Source organism: Callithrix jacchus, chromosome 5, assembly GCF_049354715.1.
Source record: "Callithrix jacchus isolate 240 chromosome 5, calJac240_pri, whole genome shotgun sequence".
Lineage (NCBI taxonomy): Eukaryota > Metazoa > Chordata > Mammalia > Primates > Cebidae > Callithrix > Callithrix jacchus.
Window position 1 is genome coordinate 82,535,813 of NC_133506.1, and position 23,446 is coordinate 82,559,258.

Sequence of the window (23,446 nt, forward strand, 5' to 3'; positions counted from 1 at the left end):
TGATTCTCCTGCCTCAGCCTCTTGAATAGTTAGGATTACAGGCACCCACCACCACACCCGAATACTTTTTATTTTTATTTTTTGTAAAAACAGAGTTTCACCATGTTGGCCAGGCTGGTCTTTAACTCCTCACCTCAAGTGATCCACCCACCTTGGCCTCCCAAAGTGCTGGGATTACAGGCGTGAGCCACTGTACCCCACCAGGAAATTCAGTTTCTGAAAATACACCTGTGGATCTCTAGCCGTGAATATCCTTGGAGGCTGCTTTAAATGGCTGATCCTCAATGCCTCCCTTCTAACTCACATGCCTGCTCTCCTATATGAATCTCCCAGAAAAGGGGACCTCTTTTATTCCTTTATTTTTTTTTAAAGATGGGCCTCACTTTTTTCCCCAGGCTGGTTTTGAACTCCCGGCCTCAAGTGATCCTCCCGCCTTGGTCTCCCAAAGTACTGGGATTACAGACGGGAGCCCCGCGCCCAGCAAAGCCTCTATTAAGCCCTTGTGTGCTCACTCTGCGGTACTGCAGAGAGAGCGGGAAGGGAGCAGAGGTGCGCCGGCGTCTTCAGCTGGAAGTGAGCAGGGGGCTGAGGGTGGGAGAGGCCGGGAGCCTGGGGACGGGAGGAAGGACCGCATCTTCACAGGGACGCCACCCCGACCCTGGAGGTCAGGACCTCGCCTAGCTCTGGCTCTGAGGTCCTGGAGGAAAGAGATGGTGTTGCGACTCAGAAGATCGGGGGAGGGCCATCCCCATTTGAGAAGAGTGAACATCCCGAGCCTGAAGCAGAAGCGGAACTGGTTGGAGCCAAGGCTTTAGAGGTGGCGCTGGGAAGAGGGTCTGGCGCCGCCCTGTGGACCGTTTGGGGCTCGCCAGGCTGAAGGCTCCTAAAACCACAACCTGCGAACCAGAGTGAGGTTCCACGCGGATGGGCCGCAGCCCCGGCCGGAGCCCCCACACTGGCCCTGGACTTCTCCACCGCCTTACGGCAGGAGAGCTCAATAAGCTCCTTATTTAACGCACTGTTGTATCAGGTCCCTGTCGCAGCCGCTGGCCCTATAGCCTAATGAAGGAGCGGGTGCATGCACTGAGCTTCTGCCACAGCAACGCGTCCTAATCCACCGTCCAGAACGGCGGCTAGAATAAGGTTCTCGCAGTCCTGGGCTTCGGCTTGAACGCTGGGCCGGCTGCTGCGCTCTGCGGCTCCCTGCAGGCCTGCGGATTGGCCAGGGGCCGTTCCTTCTGGGCCGCGGCTGAGGAAGCAGCGGCTGCACCAGAGAAGGGCTTCTGGGTGAAGGGGGAAGCGCACGGGGGCCGCGGAACCGCCTGAGGCGTCTTCAGGCCGCGGGCTCGGAACCGGCAGGCTTTCGTTTCTGCTTCATTCCATGGCCAAAGCAAGCCACGTGGGCAAGCCCCAAGCCAGGGGGCAGAAATTACCCTCCACCCACCACAAAACCATGCAAGCGGAGGGTGCAGGGAGGGCTGAGGAATTAGGGCCAATGGTTCTATCTATCCCGGTGAGTGAGGAGCCCTGCTCTGGGGGTTGCATAGTCTGAGTCTGCTCTTGCAGTGGTGTCTGTCACTATGAAGACTCCACCCCGGGTCGCCATCAGCTCAGGGACCCTGACAAGGCAAGAATCGCATCCTCCTCTGCACACAGCCCTGCTCCCTTCCCCCGCCCCATGCCTAACACCAAGCCTGGCCCTCAGGGATGACTCAGGAATATGAATAAGAGCATTTTAGGCCGTGCCTTCATTATCCGCATGTGACTCGTTATGAAATACAGACTGACTTCCTAAAGATCAGCACATAGCGCCAAGTATTTGCCCTGTAAGCTGTAAAGAGACTCTGCCATTTGGAGCTGGGATCTGTCCCCAGGTCTGTCAGACACCAAATCCCATATCTACTGCCACCCAAAGGGACCTCCAGAAGACAGGGGTTATACAGGGTCAACACCAAGGCAGGTTAGTAAAAATTCTCTAGAGGCCATTTAAAGCTGGAAAGAATCTCACCATCTGAAATAACCTGAGAGGAAGTCTGTCTAGGGCACAAACCTAGTCATGTGCCACCATGCCCGATTAATTTTCTTTTAAATTTCTTGTAGAGATGAGGTCTCCCTGAGTTGCTCAGTCTAATCTTGAACTCGCGGACTCAAACAATCCTTCTGCCTCTGCTTCTCAGCCCTGGGGCTACAGGTGTGAGCCAATGCACCTGGCCTCTTAAGAACAATTTTAAAAACAGTAAGGTTCACCGTCACAGCCTCTGCTGCTCTACAAAGCCCCTTGGCCCCTCTCATCAGGGCAAAAGCAAGATCGGCCCTAGATGTTCTGCTTAATGGCCACCTTTCCCAGGAGACTTTGCTCTTTAAAGGAGAACCACTTAGAGCTGTGATCAACCCTAAAGAACGCCACCGGCACTATTGAATGCCAGGCTTGGGTCACATGGCTGGAGAGTATATTTTAGGGCAGTTACTCATGGTAAATTATTTCCCCAGCCCCCAAAATTGACTATTCAATGTGCAGCTATCTTGGGCCCAGGCTGATAAAAGTGGAGGCGTGAGGAGCCTTGGGTTGTTTTGATGTGCCTTGGTCATGGTATATGTGGAAGATTTTAGAGCTTGTTGTAAAAAGTGATGACCCTTGGCTCTCCGGGCTGGGTCTGGGATTGCTAATAGCTATCATGATTTCATATTTAATATTTTTTCACAGATTAGGGTTCCTTAGCTCCTGTTGCTATCTCTCTGCTCTCATGAGCTCACATAAGAGCACATGAGAGCAGAGAGCCAGGAATGGTGGCATGCGCCTGTGGTCCCAGCTACTTGGGAGGCTAAGGTGGGAGAATTGCTTGAGCCTGGAAGGCGGTAACTCAATCCAAGCAGAATTTGAGGCAGTAAAGGTGGCTCATCCCAAAAGTAAAAGAAGAAAATTCTGACCGGGCACGGTGGCTCACGCCTGTAATCCCAGGTACTCAGGAGGCTGAGGAAGGAGAATCACTTGAACCCAGGAGGTGGAGGTTGCAGTGAGCCAAGATCGCTCCACTGCATTCCAGTCTTCATGACAGGAGTGAGACTCCATCTCAAAAAAATATATTGAAGCTGGATTGGGCAAACTCTTAAGCCAAAACCGTAAGTTTTCACAAGGTCATAGATGTTACTGTGGTAAATAACACAAAAATTCATTTAAAAGCAGGTGTGTCCTCTTGGCAATTCTTGGTTCTTATGGGCTTTTTTTTTTTTTTTTCAGTTAATGGATATTAAAGATATAACTACTTTTTTTTGGGAGGGGGTCAGGGTCTCACTCGGTCACTCAGGCTGGAGTGCAGTGACATGGTCATGGTTCACTACAACCTCCACCTCCTGGGTTCGAGTGATTCTCTTGCCTAGACTCCTGAGTAGCTGGAATTACCGGTTCGAGCAACCACACCTGGCTATTTTTTTATTTTTTGTAGAGACAGAGTTTCACCATCTTGCCCAGGCTGGTCTTGAACTCCTGAGCTCAAGTGATCCACCAGCCTTGGCCTCCCAAAGTGCTGGGATTACAAGCATGAGCCACCATGCCCGGCCTAAGGATACAACTTCTATCATCAGGAGGTCCAAAAACCATTCTCTTTTTCTTTTTTTAATGTTAAAAAGGGATTCTTAGCTGAGTATGTGCTGCAGCAAAGGGGGGGAAAATTAAGCAAGAAGAGAAGGGAGCCAAGAAATAAAGGCCCCAACCCAGGAAGCAGTTAGGGAAAGTTCCGGGATGACCACATGTGACAGGCTTAGGGGATAATTTGAGCACATGGAGGACAGAACTCGGAGAGGGCACTGTGGGCATGAGCCCCCCCTGCTCTGCCAGAGCACTGGCAGAGAACAAGGGCGTGATAATGGTAGATGGCACTGAAAGAAAAGGAGAGAGCATGAGGCACCCTTGATGGAAGCAGTCATCATCAGAGTATTTTATTTTATATATATAAATTTTTTTTTTTTTTTTTGAGACGGACTCTTACTCTGTTACCCAGGCTTGAGTGCAGTGGCACAATCTTTGCTCACTGCAACCTCTACCTCCCAGGTTTAAGTGATTCTCTGCCTCAGCCTCCTGAGTAGCTGGGACTACAGGCGAGCACCACCATGCCCAGCTAAATTTTGTATCTTTGGTAGAAATAGGGTTTCACCACATTGGCCAGGCTGGTTTTGAACTCCTGGCCCAGCTAATTTTGTATATTTAGTAGAAAGAGCTCTTGCCATGTTGGCCAGGCTGGCCTTGAACTCCTGATGGCAAGCAATCCACCCACCTTGGCCTCCCAAACTTCTGAAATTACAGGCATGAGCCACTGTGTCTGGCCAGGACATCATCATATTTAATATTCACATCAACTGACATTATCTCCAATTTGCAGATGAGGGACTGAGGCTCAGAGAGTTTCTGGCACTTGCCTGAGGTCACACACTCTGGGCTCTCTTCTTGGGGCTGAGGCCCAAGGGACATTGTGACTTACTTCTCTTTCCTGAACATCAATAAAATTCAATTTAGAAATTTCTGTCTTCAGTGCTATCTTGAGGGGCCTGGGGGAAATGCTGACTGTGTGGTAGCTGTCTTAGCCCATACTCATTGGATTGCCCTGGGCCCCACACTGTTTTAAGGAAGGTCCAGCAAATAATATAGGGTAGAGCTGAGATTCAAATCTAAGCAGCCCTGGCTCTAAAACCCACTGAACAAAGCTACCTCTCCAACTCAAATCAGAGAGAACTAGGTGAGAATCCTACCTCTAGCACTTACTAGTTGGCTGTGACCACCCCCAAGTTACTTAACCTCTTTTAAGCCTATTTTCTCATCTGTACAATGGGAATAATTGCAGCACCCACCTTTCAGGTGGTTGGTAAGGAATATAAGGTGAACACAGGTGCCTATGTGGGTTCTTCCATTTTCCATAAATGTTAATTCCCTTACCCCTCATCTCCTAGGTTAGTCCAGGAGGACAGACTTGAAGGTTAAAACAGAAAGTAACTGCCAAAAGGGATTATTTAGGGCAGAGATTCCCACTTTTTATTGTGCTTTAGGTCCATCAGTGGTGAGGGCAGGGACAGGAGAGGTGGGGTCAAGTCTAAATTCTTATGTAATTCCCTCTTTATGGTAATTTTCCTTGTTCTGAGATCCGGAATATCTGCTGTCCAGTTTGTATAGACACTCCAGCTTTCATTTGATTAGTGCTTGCATGGCATATCTTTTTCTATTTTTTTTTACCTTTGACCTACCTTTATAATTTCAATTAAATGGAGTTTCTTGTAGACAGCACATAGTTGGGTCATGATAGTTTGTTTGTTTTTTTCAAGACAGAGTTTTGCTCTTGTTGCCCAAGCTGGAGTACAATGGCCCAATCTCAGCTCACTTCAACCTCTGCCTCCTGGGTTCAAGTGATTCTCCTGTCTCAGCCTCCCAAGTAGCTGGGATTACAGGCACACACCACCATGCCTGGCTAATTTTTTGTATTTTTAGTAGAAATGAGGTTTCATCATTTTAGCCAGGCTGGTGTTGAACTCCTGAGCTCAGGTGATCTGCCTGCCTCAGCCTCCCAAAGTGCTGGGATTACAGGCATGAGTCACCGTGCCCAGCCAAGTCATGTTATTTTTATCTTTTCTCACAATCTGGGGTTTTTATTGGTAAATTTAATTATTTCAATCTAAATTTCAACATAGTATTTTACATTAAATGTAACTGTTGCATTGAAAGTATTTATAATGTGTAAATATTGATATTAATTTGATTATATTACACATAAAACAATTAATATCTTTGGATTTAGAGTACCAGTTTATAATATGTATTGTGCTTATTTTCTCTGTTTCCCCCTCCTTGATTTCCCATTTTCTGCTTTCTTTTGGATTGTTTGATTTTTTTCTAGAATTTATTAATTTTACTTATTTATTTATTTATTTATTTTTTAGTGTTTCTCTTGCCTCAGCTCCTTAGTACCTGGGACTGCAAGCATGCACCAGTATGCCCTGCTAATCTTTTTGTAATTTTAGTGGAGATGGGGTTTCACCATGTTGGCCAGGCTGGTCAGATGATTGGACTCCTGGACTCCTGACCTCAGATGATTCTCCTGCCTCAGCCTCCCACAGTGCTGGGATTACAGGCATGAGCCACCATGGCTGACATTTTTCTAGAATTTACATATTGAGTTCTTGATTGTAACTTTTTATGTAGGCTTTCTAGTGGCTTCTTTAGGAATTAAAAGATACACACTTTTCATGGTGTACTCACATTTAATATTTTATAACGTCAAGTGGAATGTAGAAAGCTTAACCACCATAAAAATAGAGCTAGGGAAGAGGTTAAAAGAGAGAGAAATATATAATAAAGATTTAATAATAATATTTTTTTAAAAACCAAAAATCTTAACACCATACAGCTTCTTTTACCTTCCCACTTATGTGTTGTAATTGTCATCTACATATATTGAAAACCCCATCAGACAGTGTTATAATTTTTGCTTTTAGCTGTTGTACATAATTTAAAGAACTTGAGGGGAGAAAAAGAATATTTTACCCAGTCTTGCTATAAATGTTGCTGGTTCCTTCACTGCTGAAGTTCAGTTATTTTTCTTTGATCAGTTTATTTGTGTCTCAGGAATTTTCTTTAGCATGTTTTTAGAGAAGGTCTGTTGTCAATTCTCCCAGTTAAACTTCATCTTAGAATTTCTTTTACTTTCATTCTTAAAGTAATTTTCACTTACAGAGAATTCTGGATTCATAGTTACTTTGTTTTACCACTTCACAAGTGTTTCACTGCCTTCTGGCCCACATAATTTCTGGTGATTAATGTGCTGTCTTGGAATCATTATTACTTTGTATATAGCACCATGATTTTTTTTTTTTTTTTGCTGCTTTGAAAGTGTTCCCAAAGCAGCAATTTGGTTATGGTGTCTGCACATGGTTTTTTTTTTAGTTTCTTCTTGTTTGAGATTCACTGAACTTCTTGTTTCTGTAAGTTTGTATTTTGCCAAATTTGAGGGGTTTTCAGCCATTTGAGTCTTTAAATATTTTTTTGACACTGTACTTTACTCTTTTCCTTTTAGGATTTTAGTAACCCAAATGTTAATTTTGCTATTGTTTGGCAGGTTCCTGGGGCTTTATTTACTTTTTAAAATTCTTTTTAACCTGTTTTTCAGCTTCAAAAATTTCTATTCATCTGTCTTCATATTCACTGGTTCTTTCCCCTGTCATTTCCATTCTTTTATTGAGTCTTTGTAGTGCATTTAAAATTTTTTTTTTTAGTTATAAAATTTTCTTTTTTTGTGTATAGTCTTTTATTTTCCTCCTGAAACTCTCATCATTTGCTTCAAGAGTGACCTTAATAGAGCATGGTTTTAGTAGCTACTTATTTTTTGTTTTATAATCCCAACATGTGTCCTCTCTTGTTTTTTCTCTTGTGGGATTTTCTATTTCTTTGTATGACAATTAATTTTGGATTGTATCCTGGACAGTCTGATTTAACATTATATGATTCTGAATCTTGTTTAGGTCCTGTGGAAAATGTTGAAGTTTTTGCTTTAACAAGCAGTTTACCGATTTAGGTTCAGGCCACAAATTCCAACCAGCATTCCGTAGGCTGTGATTCCAGCATCAGTTCGGTTTTGCTTCTTACCTGCTTACGTGCCTTTTTGTGTCCACTCTGGGACCTGGCCAGTGGTCAGATCCCAAAGCCTTTGTACACTCTTAGAAGCAGGGCCATGCACTTCCAGCTCACGGGTGGCCCCAGGAGTGTACATAAAACTCTATGTTTTCATGAGCTCCTTCTTTTCTGTGATGTGCCTGACACTTTCTGGCTCCTAAGAACCTCCCTCTATCCCTTTCCTGTTGTCTGGCTAGAAAGTCAGGGCTTTAGTTTCCCTGTACTTCAGCATGCTTCCTGCAGCTATGTCAGCCTCTGTGGCCAAGACTCTCTTCTTCCTCTTGGGACTGCAGTTTCTCTTGTCAGAAAGTAGGATTCTTTTTTTTTTTTTTTTAATTGCATTTTAGGTTTTGGGGTACATGTGTGGAACATGCAAGATAGTTGCATAGGTACACACATGGCAGTGTGTTTTGCTGCCTTCCTCCCCTTCACCCACATTTGGCATTTCTCCCCAGGCTATCCTTCCCCAGCTCCACGCCCCCCCCCCGCTGTCCCTCCCCTATTCCCCCAATAGACCCCAGTGTGTAGTACTCCCTTCCCTGTGTCCATGTGTTCTCATTTTTCAGAAAGTAGGATTCTTGGAGCTGCTGTCATTGACTCTGTTGCTGCTCTGATACTGCCTGGGATCCCAAGAGGGAGAGAATAAAACAAAACAACCAAGGGGATTTCCTCCACTCTCTTCGATCTGTGGGAGCCCCCTTTCCTGTTCCTCAGACCAGAAAAGAGGGCCTCTCTTGGAAATTTTTCTTTGTGCATCTAGTATGCAGTTTCAGTTTTTGAGTCCAGGCCAGGAGGTGCTGGACAAACTTGTCAGGAGTTGGAGGTACTGTGAGTTCTGGTTACTTTTCTCAGTCCACCTGCTTCCAAGTCCTTGGATGCATCTGCCCATTGTTTTTAGTTGCATTCCATGAGAGAGGCAGAATAGGGTACTTATTTCATCTTGACCTGCTTATAAGGATTTCAAATCAAATCAAAGAGTGATGTTTTCTATATTAGTTTGCTGTTTTCCCTTTAAATAGCAAGCACATTAGGAGGATAATGCTTTAACACCCACTGTAATGGTTTCTGTCATAATTATTAATACTTTCATTGTATTAAAACCTCTTGAACTCCAGAAGGTAGCTTTATATTAACACCTCTTATATTTGTATATAAAACTTGTCTGGAGCCTAGAAATTCTTGTTCTCTTTTCCTCCGGTGGTTCTAGCTCCCATTTTTCATAAAGAATGGATAATCTCTTTCTTAAATAAATTTTTTCATATTTACATATATCACTACTCTTGTGTGGCCTAGAGTTCCCTGAATATGTCCTTGTTACTCCTTTTACCAGTGAAGAGATTTATAATGGCTTACTACTTTTGTAACTTAAGATCAACACAAAGAACTCTCAAGTAGTGTATGATTTCTTTTGACTAAATTCTTTAGGGTACAGTGATGCTTTGTACTTGGCATTTAAATAAATACTAAGTTTGATTTTAGGATCTTGCTTTATGTAGAGAGGTGGAAGTCAACAAAATAATTTCTTCTGAACTGACTTTGAAAAATTGCTAATTTTGCATTTTGCCTAGAATACATATTCCTTCAGAGCCCTATGCCTGACTGCCTGATGCTCTTTTAGGAATAGGCCTGCCCGTCGTGCCTTGAGGTGGAGCCCCACTTCCGTTTCCTATCTTCTCTGCTTTAATCTGTCTTTATCTTCAGACATCTTCACTCTGCCTAAGGAGAACTCCTGACCTCAAAATTTTTCATAAAGATATTGCTAACAATTTAAGATAATAGAAAACATGGTGATATATGTGGTAAATTCATTCTTTCAACAGGTCTTTGTGGTAAGTTCATTCTCTTAGCAAATATTTATTAAGCACTTTTTATATGCCAGAACACCAACAGTACAGTAATAGATGCAATAGTCACAAGCTGAGCATTCAGGAAACTTTTTGTCCATTGCATGAATTTATAGTCTGAAGAATTTATTTGGTTAAACTTTTACCTTTAATACTTTAATTGTTCTAACAGATTTATACTTAAATCTGTTACTTCACGTCCCCTGAAACGATCTTACCACTGCTTGACAAATCAGTGATCTAAAATACATCCACTATGGGCCGGGCGAGTGGCTGACACCTATAATCCCCAGCACTTTGGGAGGCCAAGGCAGGTGAATCCCTTGAGGTCAGGAGTTCCAGACCAGCCTGGCCAATGTGGCGAAATACAAAAAAATACTAAAAATAAAAAAAAAAATTAGCTGGGCATGTGGTGCATGCCTGTAACTCCAGCTACTCTGGAGGCTAAGGCAGGAGAATCACTTGAACCTGGGAGATGAAGGTTGCAGTGAGCTGAGATCACGCCATTGCACTCCAGTCTGGGTGACAGAGTGAGATTCTGTCTCATAAAATAAAATAAAATATATCTATTCTACTTATCTGACCTCACAGTTTTCTAAAAGGTTCTTTAAAAAATTTTAAAAAAAAAGGTTGTTTTAAGCAGTTTCTCTAAAGAGTATTGTAGGAATTGGACCAAAGCATTTATTTTTGTCTAGTACTTATTGAGTTTATTCTTAAAACATATTTTATTATTTATTAAAATATTTTTAAATGTTTTAGTGTCCTTTTATTCCTAAAGTAAACAAATGAAAGCTTTCTGTATCTGAAAGAAGGGTGTGACCTAGTTCAGTTTCTGCAGTATAGTTAATGTTTTAATTAAGAGTATTAATACTTCTTCCAAAAGGGCTGGGATTACAGGTATTAGCCACTGTGCCTGGCCCTCCCCCTGCCCGACCTTTGAGATCAGGGATGGTCAGACCACTGCAGATGTCCTGCTGCCTGGGGCCCCGACCTTATATTAGCATTCACCCCCAGGACACACACCCCAGGGATACCTTTCTTGGCCTTGGCCTTGGCCAGTCCAGGCTGAGGTGACCCCTCTGCCCCCTTTCCTCACCCAGGGCACCAGCACCAAGTACAGTCCGCAGAGGGTGGGCCTGACCCACACCATGGAGCGTGAGGACGTCATCCAGATTGTGAAGAAGTAATGGCACCTGCCAGGCCTCCCGCCCACCTGCCTCATCTGCCTAGGGCGTCAATCCTACTGGGATACACAAATGCCCAAACAGAAAAATACAAATAGCACACACCCAGGAAGGGTCCCACAAGTCTCTGCTATTTCCAGGAGTTTCTTCAGTAGGCAGATGAAGAGTATGTTGGGGAAGAGGGGTTCGGCTGGAGGCATTTCCCCCAAGACTGAGGCTTCCTATGGGGGGTTTGAGTTTGGAGTGCTGGACCTGCATCTGTGCCCCCAGCCCCTGCACTGAGGGAGCAAGTTGCCCACCTGCCTGCCAGCCGGGGCCTAAAGCAGATGGCATGCTCAGTGCCAGGCTGGAAGCTGGGCCTGCCTGGGTCCCTGGAGGCTGTGGCTGCTGTTACAGCATCTCCCTCCCTCAGCTCCTGCCGGCTTCTCTGACAGTCAGGGTGGGAGCCCTTCCAGGAAGAAACCCCCTTGGGTCCTCCACTTAGGGCTCTCCAGAATTGGAAGCAGAGGTTTGTGGCTTCAAAGGCCCAGGTGACACCCTCTACAGCCTAAGGGGTGTCCTAAAGTGCCTCCTACTCTCTGACCCTCCCAGGGCAGCCCCTGCCCGGCACAAAACCCCCGGACCCTGGCTCTGCATGCCTGGGCCAGGGACTTTTCAGTTTAGAATCTGTGTTTTCTAAGTCCCCAGTTCTCCTGGCTCTCCTTTCTGAAATACAAAACGGTTCCTGTCCAGACTGAGAACACTTTGTAACTTGCTGAACAGTAGCCAGGTTGAGTCAGGTGGGCACAGGTCAGGTATTGAGGGTAGCAGTGAGCCTGGGAGTTAAAGAGGGTGGAGCCTGGATCCCCAGGGCAGCCCCAGGCCATGGGTGGCAAGGAGAATGCAGGGTTCCTCACTCAGGCATGGGTAGGCTCTGCCCAGGGGGTTGGTCAGGGGTGTCAGGCCCAGACTGGCCCCTCCAAAGGGGCCTGGCTGCCAAGGTGGGCAGCATCCCAGGAGGTCCTTGTGGCCATCTGGGGTGGCAGGGAGGCTCCCCCATGAGAACAAGGTGGCTGATCATTTCCTGTTGCCTCAGAAGCCAGGAGCAGAGGGGCTGGCAGGGGCTAGATGAACACCTACTGTGTGCCAGGGACAGTGCCAGGCCCCCCACAGTATTCTGCTGTCCCTTGGAAGCTAGTGTGGGTTGCACATTTGTGAATGCAGAGCCTAGATGTAAGACCTCAGAGCAGCAGGGAAAGCTTCCTGGAGGAGGTGTGCCTTTTTGGAGGGATGCAACAGGTTCTGAGGCTGCCAGGAGAGATAGAGAGTTCCCAGGGGCCCAGCTGGAACATGGAACAGGCCCAGGCCCAGCTTCTGGGCTGTTTGTGGCTCCCCTGTCAGCTGCTCAGTCCTTTCCAGAGACAAAACAGGAATAATAGACATCATTAAATATACATGGGTCCCGAGGCGGTTGGCGTGGTGGGCTGGGCCTCCCTTCCCCGTAACACCGAGCTGCTCTGCTGGGCCGATCGTGCCCCTGGGCCAGCCAGAGGACCCCCATGAGGCAGCATGCAGGCTAGGAGCAGGCCACGGGACCCAGGTAAGGGGACCCTAGCCTGGAGTCCTTGGGGTTGGCCACTAGCTACCCTCCCATCCCAGGCTGCAGGAGCAGCAGCAGAGCTGAGGCCTTGCCCCTAACTCACCTTGAGGCCCTTCACTGCCTCACTTTGTTCATCTGTGAGGGGTGTGATGCCCACACAACCCCCTCCTGGTGATGGTGGGATATCAAGACAGGCAAGGGCTCCTTGGCTTACCTTGGCCCCTCTCCCAACAGCCCTGATGCCTGGCCATGAGGCCCTAAGTGAGGGTTTCTACCTGGGTGGTGGCCATTCCCACTTCCACTTTACAGGCAAGGGCTCTGGCCCTGGGTGAGGTGGGGAAGGCCTTGAGTTCATAGGGTGTCAGGCTGAGTCCAGGCCTTGGATTAGATCCAGGCCTTTTCTGTCCCCCCGGCTGGCTGACAAATGGTGGAAAATGAGGTCAGAGGCAGGGAGGGTCCTCAGGCAGTGAGGGCTTGGGTTAGAGGCTCCTGCCACTGGGCTGCATGTTCCTCACTGTGGATGGGCTTGTTCCTGGGCTAGGTCTGCGTGTGTGGGGGTCAGGCAGGCACTACAGCTCTATTGTGTCCTGGGCTTTCTGGATCTGTGGGAAGGATGGTTGTACAGTCTACATTTGCATGTGAGAGTGTGAGCAAGAGATCATGCAGCTGTGTATGCCCAGGTCAGTGTGAAGTGGCAGTTCATGGTGCCCTTAGGGCTGGGGAAGCTCCCTAAGTCCCCCTCAAAGGTCCCAGACCGCCTTCCAACCTGGGTGAGCTCCAGGCTTGGGTCTCACCCTGTCAGCCACCTTGTTCTCATCACTCACACTCCCTGGCAATCACAGGCAGGAATATGCACCCTCACCTGCCTTGCCCAGGCAGCAGAGCTGTACTCGGCTCCCAGCTGGCATCCCTACAGCCTCCCAGGGGTCATCTGGCCTGCAGCTTTAGAAGACTCAGGTACAAAGGAGCCAAAGAAATGAATATTCATCCGTCCCATGCCTGTGCATTCGCTCATTCTCCATCTTTCTTCCTCTCCAGCTTAGATTCCACAGTTTCTCGTTTCAGAACCCTCCTTTGGCAAGAAAGCCGAGAGCCTCTCCTTCCCACTCTGTCCTTATCCTAGACAGCTCACCCCACCTTCAGCCTCCATCTCGCCAGACCTGGGTCCGAGCAGCCTTTTTGACTCTCCACTGCACTGTCCCATAGCCATCCAAACCGGTCGTGTCCCGGACCAAACATGGCGTTCTCGCCCCACCTGGCCTCACCTTAGAGACTCCCCACACCCTCCAGCTGTACCAACCCAACCCCAAGTTCAGCTGGCTCTCCCCTCATCCCAGCCCCATCTAGCCCCTCACCAGAGCCAGCTTGTTTCACCTCATCCTGCATGTGTCCACTGGACTCCATCACAGCATGATCCCAGCCATGCCACTGTCCCCGCTCCACTCTTTTCACAAGGCGGCCTGAGCCGCCTTTTCTCCTACTTCCTAAGAACCCATGTGAGCCAGTGGTTGAGACTGTGGACACTCTGGAGCCAGACTGCCCAGGCTCAACTCCATCTACAAGCTCTCTGGCCCATGTCCTCCTCTGCAAAATGGGAAGAATAATACACCCACTTCAGGAGGTTGTAGTGAGTTGAGTTCTGTGTGGCCTGGCAGTTCTGAACACAGGCCTTGCCGTCACAGGTCCCATTGCTTCCTCACTGTGGGCTCTCGGCTGAGGGATCTAACCTGAGATCAAGCCCTTCATCTGTAAAATGTGAAGAACAGTTCCTGTCCTACCTATGTGAGAATCTAGTGTGATACTTCAGAAAAGCATTTAGCACCAAGCCTGGCACACAGTAAACATCTGGAAATGTGGAACAGTGACCAAAGTGTTCAATGCTGTGGTTTTAGTATGCTCACAAGTGGACCCGCCTTGTGACCAACACAGTCCTGTCTTTCTTTTCTTTCTTTTTTTTTTTTGAGATGGAGTCCGGGACATGACCTGCTGCCCAGTCCCCTATCCACTCCTGCCACTTGTCTGGGAAGGCCTCCCCTGTCTGTTTCACAGCTGAGCACGCTGAGGCTCTGAAGCCACTGATCTGAGGGCGTGGAGGTGGCAAGTGGCAGAACCAGGGCCAGAACCTTGCTGCTCTGGGGTCTCTTATGCTAAACCTTAACCAACCAATTAGCTCTGGGACCAAAAGACTGAACTGGAATTCAGTGAGTAGTGAGCCTGATGTCAATTGAGGTCCATCTTGAGAACAGGGAGGAGGAAGAGGAGGAGATGGTTCTGAGGCTTCAGGTCTCAGAGCTGCCACTCCCCACCTCCGGTGGCCTGCCGTTTTTCCCACCCCCTCCTCTTTTAGTGCAAGTTCTCAAAAGTGAATTAGACTGGCCACCAACCAGATTTCAGACATGCAGCCTTAGATCAGGCCGTATGAAGCAATCGGCTCTGCCCAGAGAAGGCAGAAACCACATGGCCACAGCCTACTCAGCCAGGGCAGAAAGTAAGGGGAAAGGAGAGGGGTAGGTAGGGACCCCAGACAGGCGCCAGCAGGAGGCATCTCTAGTTACCCAGTAGCTCCATCAGATCTCGCTCCTTTTTGTTGAAGGAGACAGGGTATAGCTTATCACTCCCATTCTTCAGAGGAAACTGAGCACCAAAGAGGACAAAGGGCTTTCCTGGGCCCACACAGCCAGTTAGTGACAGAGTCTAGGGTCAGAGCCAGGCCTGACTCACTCTCCATTTCTGCCCCTCTACATCCCTCCACACACACATACAAATGTGGAGTTCCACTGAAACACCCCAACAACCCCCCCCCACACACACACAGAAGTGGAATACCACTGAAACACCCCAACACACCCCCCCATATACACACACACACAGAAGTGGAGTTCCAGTGAAACCTCCCAACACCCCCCACACACACATACAGAAGTGGAGTTCCACTGAAACACCCCAACACCCCCCCCCACACACACACACACAGAAGTGGAGTTCCACTGAAACACCCCTTCTTGCTGTACCTTCTGAGCCTGCAGCCCGGCTCCCCTGCTCATGTATTATTCAGTTCCTAAGAGCCAGGCAGCTCCCGTTACACTGACCAAAGCCCAGCACCTGCTCTGCCCATTCCCCTCCTCCCTTGCCCAGGACCTAGAGGGTCCAAGGTTCTCCAAGATGATTTGGTGGGCTTTGACTATCCCACTCTACGCCCCACTTGTGGCCCAGTGCAGGTGTGCTGGTGATTTAGGACAGGTGGCATTAGGTGGCATCCCATCTCTGTGGTTCATTGTCTTCCTCTGTGAAGCCGAAGTGACCCAAAGGCTTCCTTCAGGGGGTTGAGCCAGCTGAGGTCCAGAGAGGGCCTGACCAGGACCAGCACCAATATTCCCATGACGACTCCAAGGCCAGAATGTCCTGCCCAGCACAGGCCTCACAGGCAGGCTTCCCCATCCCGGTAAACAACACCCACACACTTTCCACCACTGCTCTAGGGTGAAACCCAAGGCGGCTCTAGAGGAGATGAATTATGGATCCGCCCTCCCGGAATCCTGACCCGGCCCTCCCCACGCCACCCAAGGCCAGTCCCGTCTGCTTCCAGCCTGAGGAGGCCGCGTGTCCAGCCTCAGGCAGGAGACTGAGCAGGTACCCGTGTCTCCCAAGTCCCTGAGCCCGTGACACGGGCCCCAGGCCCAGCAGGAAACAGGCAGCCACCATGGCGAAGGAGGAAGATGAGGAGAAGAAAGCCAAGAAAGGGAAAAAGGGGAAGAAGGCGCCAGAGCCAGAGAAGCCCAAACGGAGCCTGAAGGGGACGTCGCGATTGTTTATGGGATTCCGCGACCGCACACCCAAGATCTCCAAGAAGGGCCAGTTCCGCAGCGCCTCGACCTTTTTCTGGGGCCTCCACACCGGCCCCCAGAAGACCAAGCGCAAGAAGAAGGCCCGCACGGTGCTCAAGTCCACCTCGAAGCTCATGACGCAGATGCGCATGGGCAAGAAGAAGCGGGCGATGAAGGGCAAGAAGCCGTCCTTCATGGTGATCCGCTTCCCTGGCCGCCGTGGCTATGGCCGCCTGCGGCCACGTGCCCGGTCACTCAGCAAGGCGTCCACCGCCATCAACTGGCTCACCAAGAAGTTCCTCCTCAAGAAGGCCGAGGAGTCGGGCAGCGAGCAGGCCACGGTGGATGCCTGGCTGCAGCGCTCGAGCTCCCGCGTGGGCTCCCGCAAGCTGCCCTTCCCGTCGGGTGCCGAGATCCTGCGGCCCGGGGGCCGGATCCGGAGGTTCCCCCGCAGCCGCAGCATCTACGCGTCGGGTGAGCCCCTGGGCTTCCTGCCCTTTGAGGACGAGGCCCCGTTCCATCACTCGGGCTCCCGCAAGTCGCTGTATGGGCTCGAGGGCTTCCAGGACCTGGGCGAGTATTATGACTACCACCGTGACGGCGACGACTACTACAATCGGCAGTTGCTCCACCGTTACGAAGAGCAGGGGCCCTACGTGGCGGGCCTCCGCCCCTACAGCCCGGCCTGGCCACCCTACGGTGACCACTACTATGGGTACCCGCCCGAGGACCCCTACGACTACTACCACCCGGACTATTACAGTGGCCCCTTTGATCTGGGGCACACCTATGGCTACGGCTACGGCTACGACGATTACGAACCCCCGTATGCGCCCCCGTCGGGGTACTCCTCTCCTTACAGCTACCACGACGAGTACGAGGGCGAGGCGCACCCACACCGCTACTACCTGGATCCCTACGCGCCCTGCGATGCGCCATACCCGCCCTATGACCTCCCGTACCACACTCGCTACGACGTACCCTACTTTGATCCCTACGGGGTCCCCTACACCGTCCCCTATGCCGAAGGCGTCTATGGCAGTGGGGACGAGGCCATCTACCCCCCTGAGGTGCCCTATTTTTACCCGGAGGAGTCAGCCTCGGCCCTTGTGTACCCCTGGGTACCACCGCCCATCCCGTCGCCCCACAACCCGTATGCCCACCCCATGGATGACATCGCCGAGCTGGAGGAGCCTGAGGACGCAGGCGGGGAGCGTCAGGGCACCTCCTTCCGCCTGCCCAGCGCCGCCTTCTTCGAGCAGCAAGGCATGGACAAGCCCGCCAGGTCCAAGCTGTCCCTCATCCGCAAGTTCCGCCTCTTCCCGCGGCCCCAGGTGAAGCTGTTCGGTAAGGAGAAGCTGGAGGTGCCCCTGCCACCCTCTCTGGACATTCCGCTGCCCTTGGGAGAGGCGGACGAAGAGGAGGATGAGGAAGAGCTGCCCCCAGTGCCTGCTGTGCCCTATCGCCACCCTTTCTGGGGCTTCCTCACACCGCGCCAGCGCAACCTCCAGCGCGCCCTGTCAGCCTTCGGCGCCCACCGAGGCCTGGGCTTCGGCCAGGAGTTTGGCCGCCCCGCGCCTCCGCCCGCGACCTCGCTGGCGCGGTTCCTCAAGAAGACGCTGTCGGAGAAAAAGCCCATCCTGCGGCTCAGGGGCAGCCGGAAGGCCCGGGCGGGCGGCCCAGCGGTCAGGGAGGCGGCCTACAAACGCTTCGGCTACAAGCTGGCTGGCATGGACCCAGAGCGGCCCAGCACACCTATCATGCTGAGGAGAGCCCAGCCGTGCGCTCGCAGCGGCAACAACACGCGCCGCCCGCCAGTCACCGCGCCCGCTCCCTCGTCCAGGACCCTCTCCCACTGGAGCGGGCTCCTCACCCGGCGCGCGCCCCCGCGGCCCCCCAGTCCCGGGCCCCCGCCCGCGCCCCAACTCTCTCCGGCGCTCTCGGGCCTGCCCCGGCCGGCCTCGCCCTACCGCTCGCTCCGCCGCCACCCGCCGCCCTGGGCTGCCCCAGGGCTTGTGCCCCCGGCGCCGCAGGCCAGCTGGTGGGCGTTCCTGGAGCCTCCCGCCGTGAGCCCGGAGGTGCCCCCCGACCTACTGGCCTTCCCCGGGCCCCGACCCTCATTCCGGGGCTCCCACCGGCAAGGGTCGGCCTTCGGCTTCCCTGTGGCCTCCACAAGGGCGTCGCGGAGGCGGGCCTGGTCCCCGCTGGCCTCGCCCCAGCCCTCGCTGAGGAGGAGCCTGCCAGGCCCCGGCTACGGCTCGCCCTTGGCGCCTCCGTCGCCTCAGCTGTCCATGCGCGCGGGTCCCTACCAGCCGCCCTTCCCGCCCCCGGCCCGCCGGACCCACTCGCTGCGGGAGCCCCCAGCCCCACCCCGAGCCTCCAGGCGCCTGGGCCCACCCGGCTCGCCCAGGCCGCCCTCACCGCCCCTGGTGCTAGGCCACAGCCAGCGGCGCCACTCCCTCAACCTGCCCTCCCGCCTCCCGCACACATGGCGGCGCCTCAGCGAGCCACCCACTCGAGCTGTGAAGCCGCGAGTGCGCCCACCCTTCCACCAACCTCCCGGGGCCGGGGCCTGGCAGGCACCCCTGGAGCACCGGGAGAACCCGGGTGAACCCGAGGACTCAGAGACGCCCTGGACAGTGTCCCTGCTGGCCCCCAGCTGGGACGTGGACATGCCTACCATCCAACGCCCACCGTCCCCCTGGCCTGGTGGTGCAGGCAGCCGCCGAGGCTTTTCCAGACCACCCCCTGTGCTGGAAAACCCCTTTCTCCAGCACGTGGGCCCTGTGCCATCCCCCACTCTCCAGCCCAAGGATTCAGCTGCTGATATGACCAGGGTCTTCCTGGGCAGACATTATGACCCAGGGCCTGGACAGCTCACCAAATCAGCTGGCCCAAGCCCTGAGAAGCCTGAAGAAGAGACCACCCTGGGGGACCCCCACCTGCCATCAGAGACCAAGCCTCCAACCCCAACACCTCCCAAGGATGTCAGACCTCTCAAGGAAGTCCTCCCGAAGCAAAAGACACTAAGGCCCAGCCTTTCATACCCACTGGCTGAGTGTGACCAGACCAGGGCCACACAGCCATCATGGCACCGCTGGGGGACACTGCCCCAAGCCCCAGGTCCCTTGGTGCCCACCAGGGCCCCAGAGCCCCTGCCCAAGGGGGGTGAGCAGCGCCAGGCGGGCCCTGGGCGTTTTGCTGTGGTCATGCCTCAAGTGCAGAAGCTGAGCTCTTTCCAGCGAGTTGGGCCTGCAACCCTGAAGCCTCAAGTCCAGCCAACCCAGGACCCCAAGCCGAGAGCCTGGAGTCTTCGCTGGTCCTGCCTCTGGCTGCAGGCAGAGGCCCACGGACCCTGGCCACGAGTACATGCCCACCCCCAGTCCTGCCACCTGGGCCCTGGAGCCACCTGCCTGTCCCTTAGCAGGTCCTGGGAGGAGGTCGGCCCCCCATGCTGGCAGAACAAGGTATGGGGGCACAGATTACAGGGAGGGTTTGTGGGTTCTGGCCTAGGAAACAGAGAAAGAGAAACAGCCTGAGGAGCCCTGTGCAGCAATCTTGGAGAGCTGCTGCCTGCAGGGGCCTCAGTGCCTGGGTCTAGAAGTTGGGGAGAACAAACCTGGGCCTCCCAAACCTCTGGAGGATTGAACAAGGGGATGCCCAGCACAGGCAGGCCCAGGACAGAGGCAAGGGAAACTGCTTCCAAGTCACTCCGGCAAAGGATCTTTGTTCATCTGTAGGCCCTGGGCAGCCCTGCCCTGATCCAATCTGGATGACAAGTCTGCCCCCTAACTTCCCCTCAGAGATTTTGGCCAAGCCAGATGTGAAACTGCAGGACGTGCCTATCCTGTCCCACTGCACATCCAGGTCTGTGCTGTTCCTCCTGCCTCCTACTGACCCTCCTCCAAATTAGAGCCTCCTCTATCCTCAGGGTTTTTGCTGCCCTTTGAAGTCTCCTGGGCTGCAGGATTCTGGAATCAGTCAGGGTGAGGGGCTCAGCGTCCAACCTTCCAGTCTCCTCATTGCCAGAGAGAAAACTGAGCCAGGAGTCCTTCTGGAACCCCATGTCAGGTGCAGGGCAGGCAGCCCCTTCTGAGGGGTGCGCATGCCTGGCTGCCACACTCAAGGCAGAACTCGAGCCTGATGCTGGGTGGCCCTTGGCGGAGGTGCATGGTCACCGGAGCCTCTCCCAGGATGCAGGGGAGTGGGCGGGGCAAGCAGGGGCAGCTGGTGCTTCTCAGCCTCTGCAGAAGGTGCCCTGTAGAAGGGGCAGCCAGCAGGGCTCAACAATGGCAACTGGGGCAGCCTGGCTGCTGGGGGGGCCATGGCCCCGGCGGCGGGTACCCCGCGCCATGTTGGCTGCAGCATTGCGGGAGCGGGGCGCAGGGCGCCTAGGGGTGAGGGGCAAGGATGCCTGGGCCCTCCTCACCCTGGAATACGTGAGTGGCTGAATTATTCAGGGTCTGCGGCTGCTGGCAAGCACGTGGGCAGATGGGTGGGCCGGAGGCCAGGGCCGAAAGGGTGATTGATACTCGCTGTGCCCTACTTAGCAGCCCAGCGATAGGCACGCAGGGCTCCCTCCTGGTGTCCTCTTTCCTAGCCTGCTCAGGGGGCAGCTGGGATTGGAAAGGCTGAGGGTGCACACATGTGTGCTTGCAGTCATGTGGATCCTGCACAGGCCTGCTTTCCTGAGTGTGTGTGTGAGTGTGTACCACAGCCAAATGACGAAAGCAAGTGTATGAGATCTGAGCAGATGTGGCATCCCGGGGGGGTCAGGGTTGTTTGCCCACCCTCTGCCAATGTGCACAGACGTGCTCACAGAGGAGACCCCGCAGCCCAAAGGTGGCGTCAGGACTTCCATTCTCCAGACCTCCAGGGTAGGGGGGGGACCCAGCTGTCCACCCAGATGTGTGTGCCAATTGGACAGGTAGAGCATGTGCCTGCACACCACGTGTCCCCGGACGGGCCCCATAGGCCTGCATGCATGCCCACAGGCCTACAAGAACACCTGTGTGTCTGGGAGTTGTATGAGCTAGAAATGCCATTGAGTGTGGGTCCATATGCAGGCACCCACACATTTTCCCCAGAATGAGCATGGAGGTGTGGTGCTGAGACAATCTCCATCTCTGTCCCCCTGGAGGCCCCATGCACCAGGAGACAAGCATCCATCGAGCTGTCACACAAGCCAACATGTGGGATCTGCTGGTGCTGGGAGAGCTGCGGTCGGGAGGGAACTGGCAGGTGTACCCATGTACCTGCACATGCCTTTGCTCACCCTCCAGGGCAGGATGCTTGGGAGCTCATGGGAGCGCCTGCTTGGGCACTGAGGGCATGCATGCATCTCATGTGTGAGGGTCGCATGCAGGTTCCAGGGGCCACAGCATTCTGTAGCAAGGACACACCTGCAGGACTCACCTGACCTTGGGGTTCCCTCCCAAACAGTGGTAGTAGGCCCCAGGTGTGACCGAGTCAGGGGCCAACTGGGGTGGGGGCTGCCCCGCAACCTACAGACGCAGCTCTCTCTCACACAGATGCACTCCATCCGCAACCTGCCATCCATGCGGTTCCGCGAACAGCACAGGGAGGATGGTGTGGAGGACATGACGCAGCTGGAGTAAGTGGGCAGGACCGGCAGGGTCAGCAAGAGGTCACCATGGGGTCCCCACCCTCTCAGCCAGAGCAGCTCCTCCTACACCTGCCTCTTACCTCCCAGGACATTTTCAGAGCCTCAGTCATGAAGTGTCACAAAGACTAAACGTGGTATGCTTTGTGAGTTAGATGGACTTTGGTTCATCCACAAGATGGGAGTGGGGAGGCTGCTGTGAGGATGCTGGCACTTTGGAGGTGCTCAAAACATGGGGGTGTGTAGGTCAGCATCATTATCTAATCACAGTGACTATGTGTGTCCCCCAACCCCCCAGTGGAGTATCATACCCATTGATTATGATACCCGTTGGACAGATGAAGAAACAGGCACAGAGAGGTGAAGTAATTTGCCCGAGGTCTCCTGGCTGGTTGATGTCAGGAACAGGACTTGAACTCAAGCCTATCTGATCACAGCACTGCACTGAGTGGGGGAGGGAGACCCATGCCAGAGCCAGCCCTGGGGGCACTGACAGTTTCTCTCTGTGCCCTTCCAGAGACCTCCAGGAAACCACTGTGCTGTCCAACCTCAAGATTAGATTTGAACAGAACCTCATCTACGTAAGGCCTGGGGCTGGCCCTGCCCTGGGCCTAGGTCAGGAAGGCAGCTGCCTCCTGGAGCCGGGTGGGATGCACAGATTTCTCTTTGGTCCCTATGGTTTGAACTCTGGGTCCCTGGGGCCTCTGGTTTGAACTCTGAGTTTTGTCAATTCAGCATAGAATGCCAGAGCCTGGAATTAAAATCTGAAGTCTTAAAACACAGTCTTAGAATGGTGGATGCCAGAGGCAGAAAGCTGGAGACAGGAAATCCAGAAATATGTGACACCTCCACCACCTGGGACCTGACAGACAGAACTTCCAGAGTCCTAGAATCCATAGACCTGGACCCCAGAGTGGGGACAGCCAGAGGGGTGGCAGGGAGCCTCTGACCTGAGAATGATAGAACAGAGGCCCACAGCCACAGTGTGGGGACACTCAGAAGGGCTCTGGCCACAGAAAGATCCCCTCAGCCCCCCAACTGCCCACTCCAGGTAGTGGAGGTTTGCCCTCAACAGGAAGCAAAAGTTCCTGGAGGCTGGACCCAACTATGAACAAATGAAGTAGGCAGGAGCCCACTGAGGATCATGGCTGTGGGGCTTTGCTTACCCCAGACTCCTCCCAGCTCAGCCTGGTACAGTGCCTGAGATAGCCCAGCAAGCTGGTAGAGAGCTCTAGATGGGAATCCCAAGTCCAGATAGCCAGATATCTGTCCGTATGGAAACAGGGAGCCAGGCTTCCAGCGTAGGGGAGGGAGGGACACAGAGGGCTGCAAGGAGCCATGGCGCTGAGGCCACCATCTGCCCAGCAGACATACATCGGGAGCATCCTGGTGTCAGTGAACCCATACCAAATGTTCAGAATCTATGGGCCGGAGCAGGTGCAGCAGTACAACAGGCGGGCCCTGGGAGAGAATCCCCCGTGAGTGTCTCAGGGGGACCTGCCCTGGGGTCTCTTGGGCCCCTCTTTCCCCTGCTCTGGGAGCCTGAATCTTGGCTGCATCTCAGCCATGAGTCAGAGGTAATGGGGAAAGGCAGCCCACTACTCAACCTGACAGTCTGTCCCCAGGCAGGGCCACAGCCACGGGTCGGAGGCCACTGTGGTTCAGACCTGGATGCAGGTGGGAGCATTCCCCCAACAGGGTGAGGGGTGGGCAGGATTGGCTATTTGGCTGAATACGGATG

The 23,446-nt window shown here is 52.8% G+C and overlaps 2 protein-coding genes across 13 annotated transcripts in view; both read left to right on the plus strand.

The window, feature by feature from the left end:
* LOC100404418 (leucine-rich repeat-containing protein 37A3) overlaps positions 1–10,619 on the plus strand; it is a 52,971-nt gene extending 42,352 nt beyond the window's left edge. Inside the window, exon 12 of the mRNA XM_078373094.1 lies at positions 10,596–10,619. The gene's annotated coding sequence lies outside the window, so the exon portion shown is untranslated. The remainder of the gene's footprint in view (positions 1–10,595) is intronic.
* Positions 10,620–15,624: 5,005 nt separating this feature from the next.
* The window catches only part of LOC100398695 (unconventional myosin-XV), a 58,709-nt gene continuing 50,887 nt past the window's right edge, over positions 15,625–23,446 (plus strand). For 5 of the 12 annotated variants that reach the window (XR_004743249.3, XR_004743250.3, XM_078373110.1 and 2 more), the window contains exons 1-4: positions 15,625–19,549; positions 21,614–21,696; positions 22,223–22,286; positions 23,074–23,183. Coding sequence is in view for 9 of the 12 variants with exons in the window: in XM_078373110.1 (XP_078229236.1) it covers positions 15,959–19,549; positions 21,614–21,696; positions 22,223–22,286; positions 23,074–23,183 (3,848 nt within the window). In the remaining 3 variants the exon portion in view is untranslated. The remainder of the gene's footprint in view (positions 19,550–21,613; positions 21,697–22,222; positions 22,287–23,073; positions 23,184–23,446) is intronic. The other 7 variants (XM_078373107.1, XM_078373108.1, XM_078373109.1 and 4 more) reach the window with 3 other exon arrangements.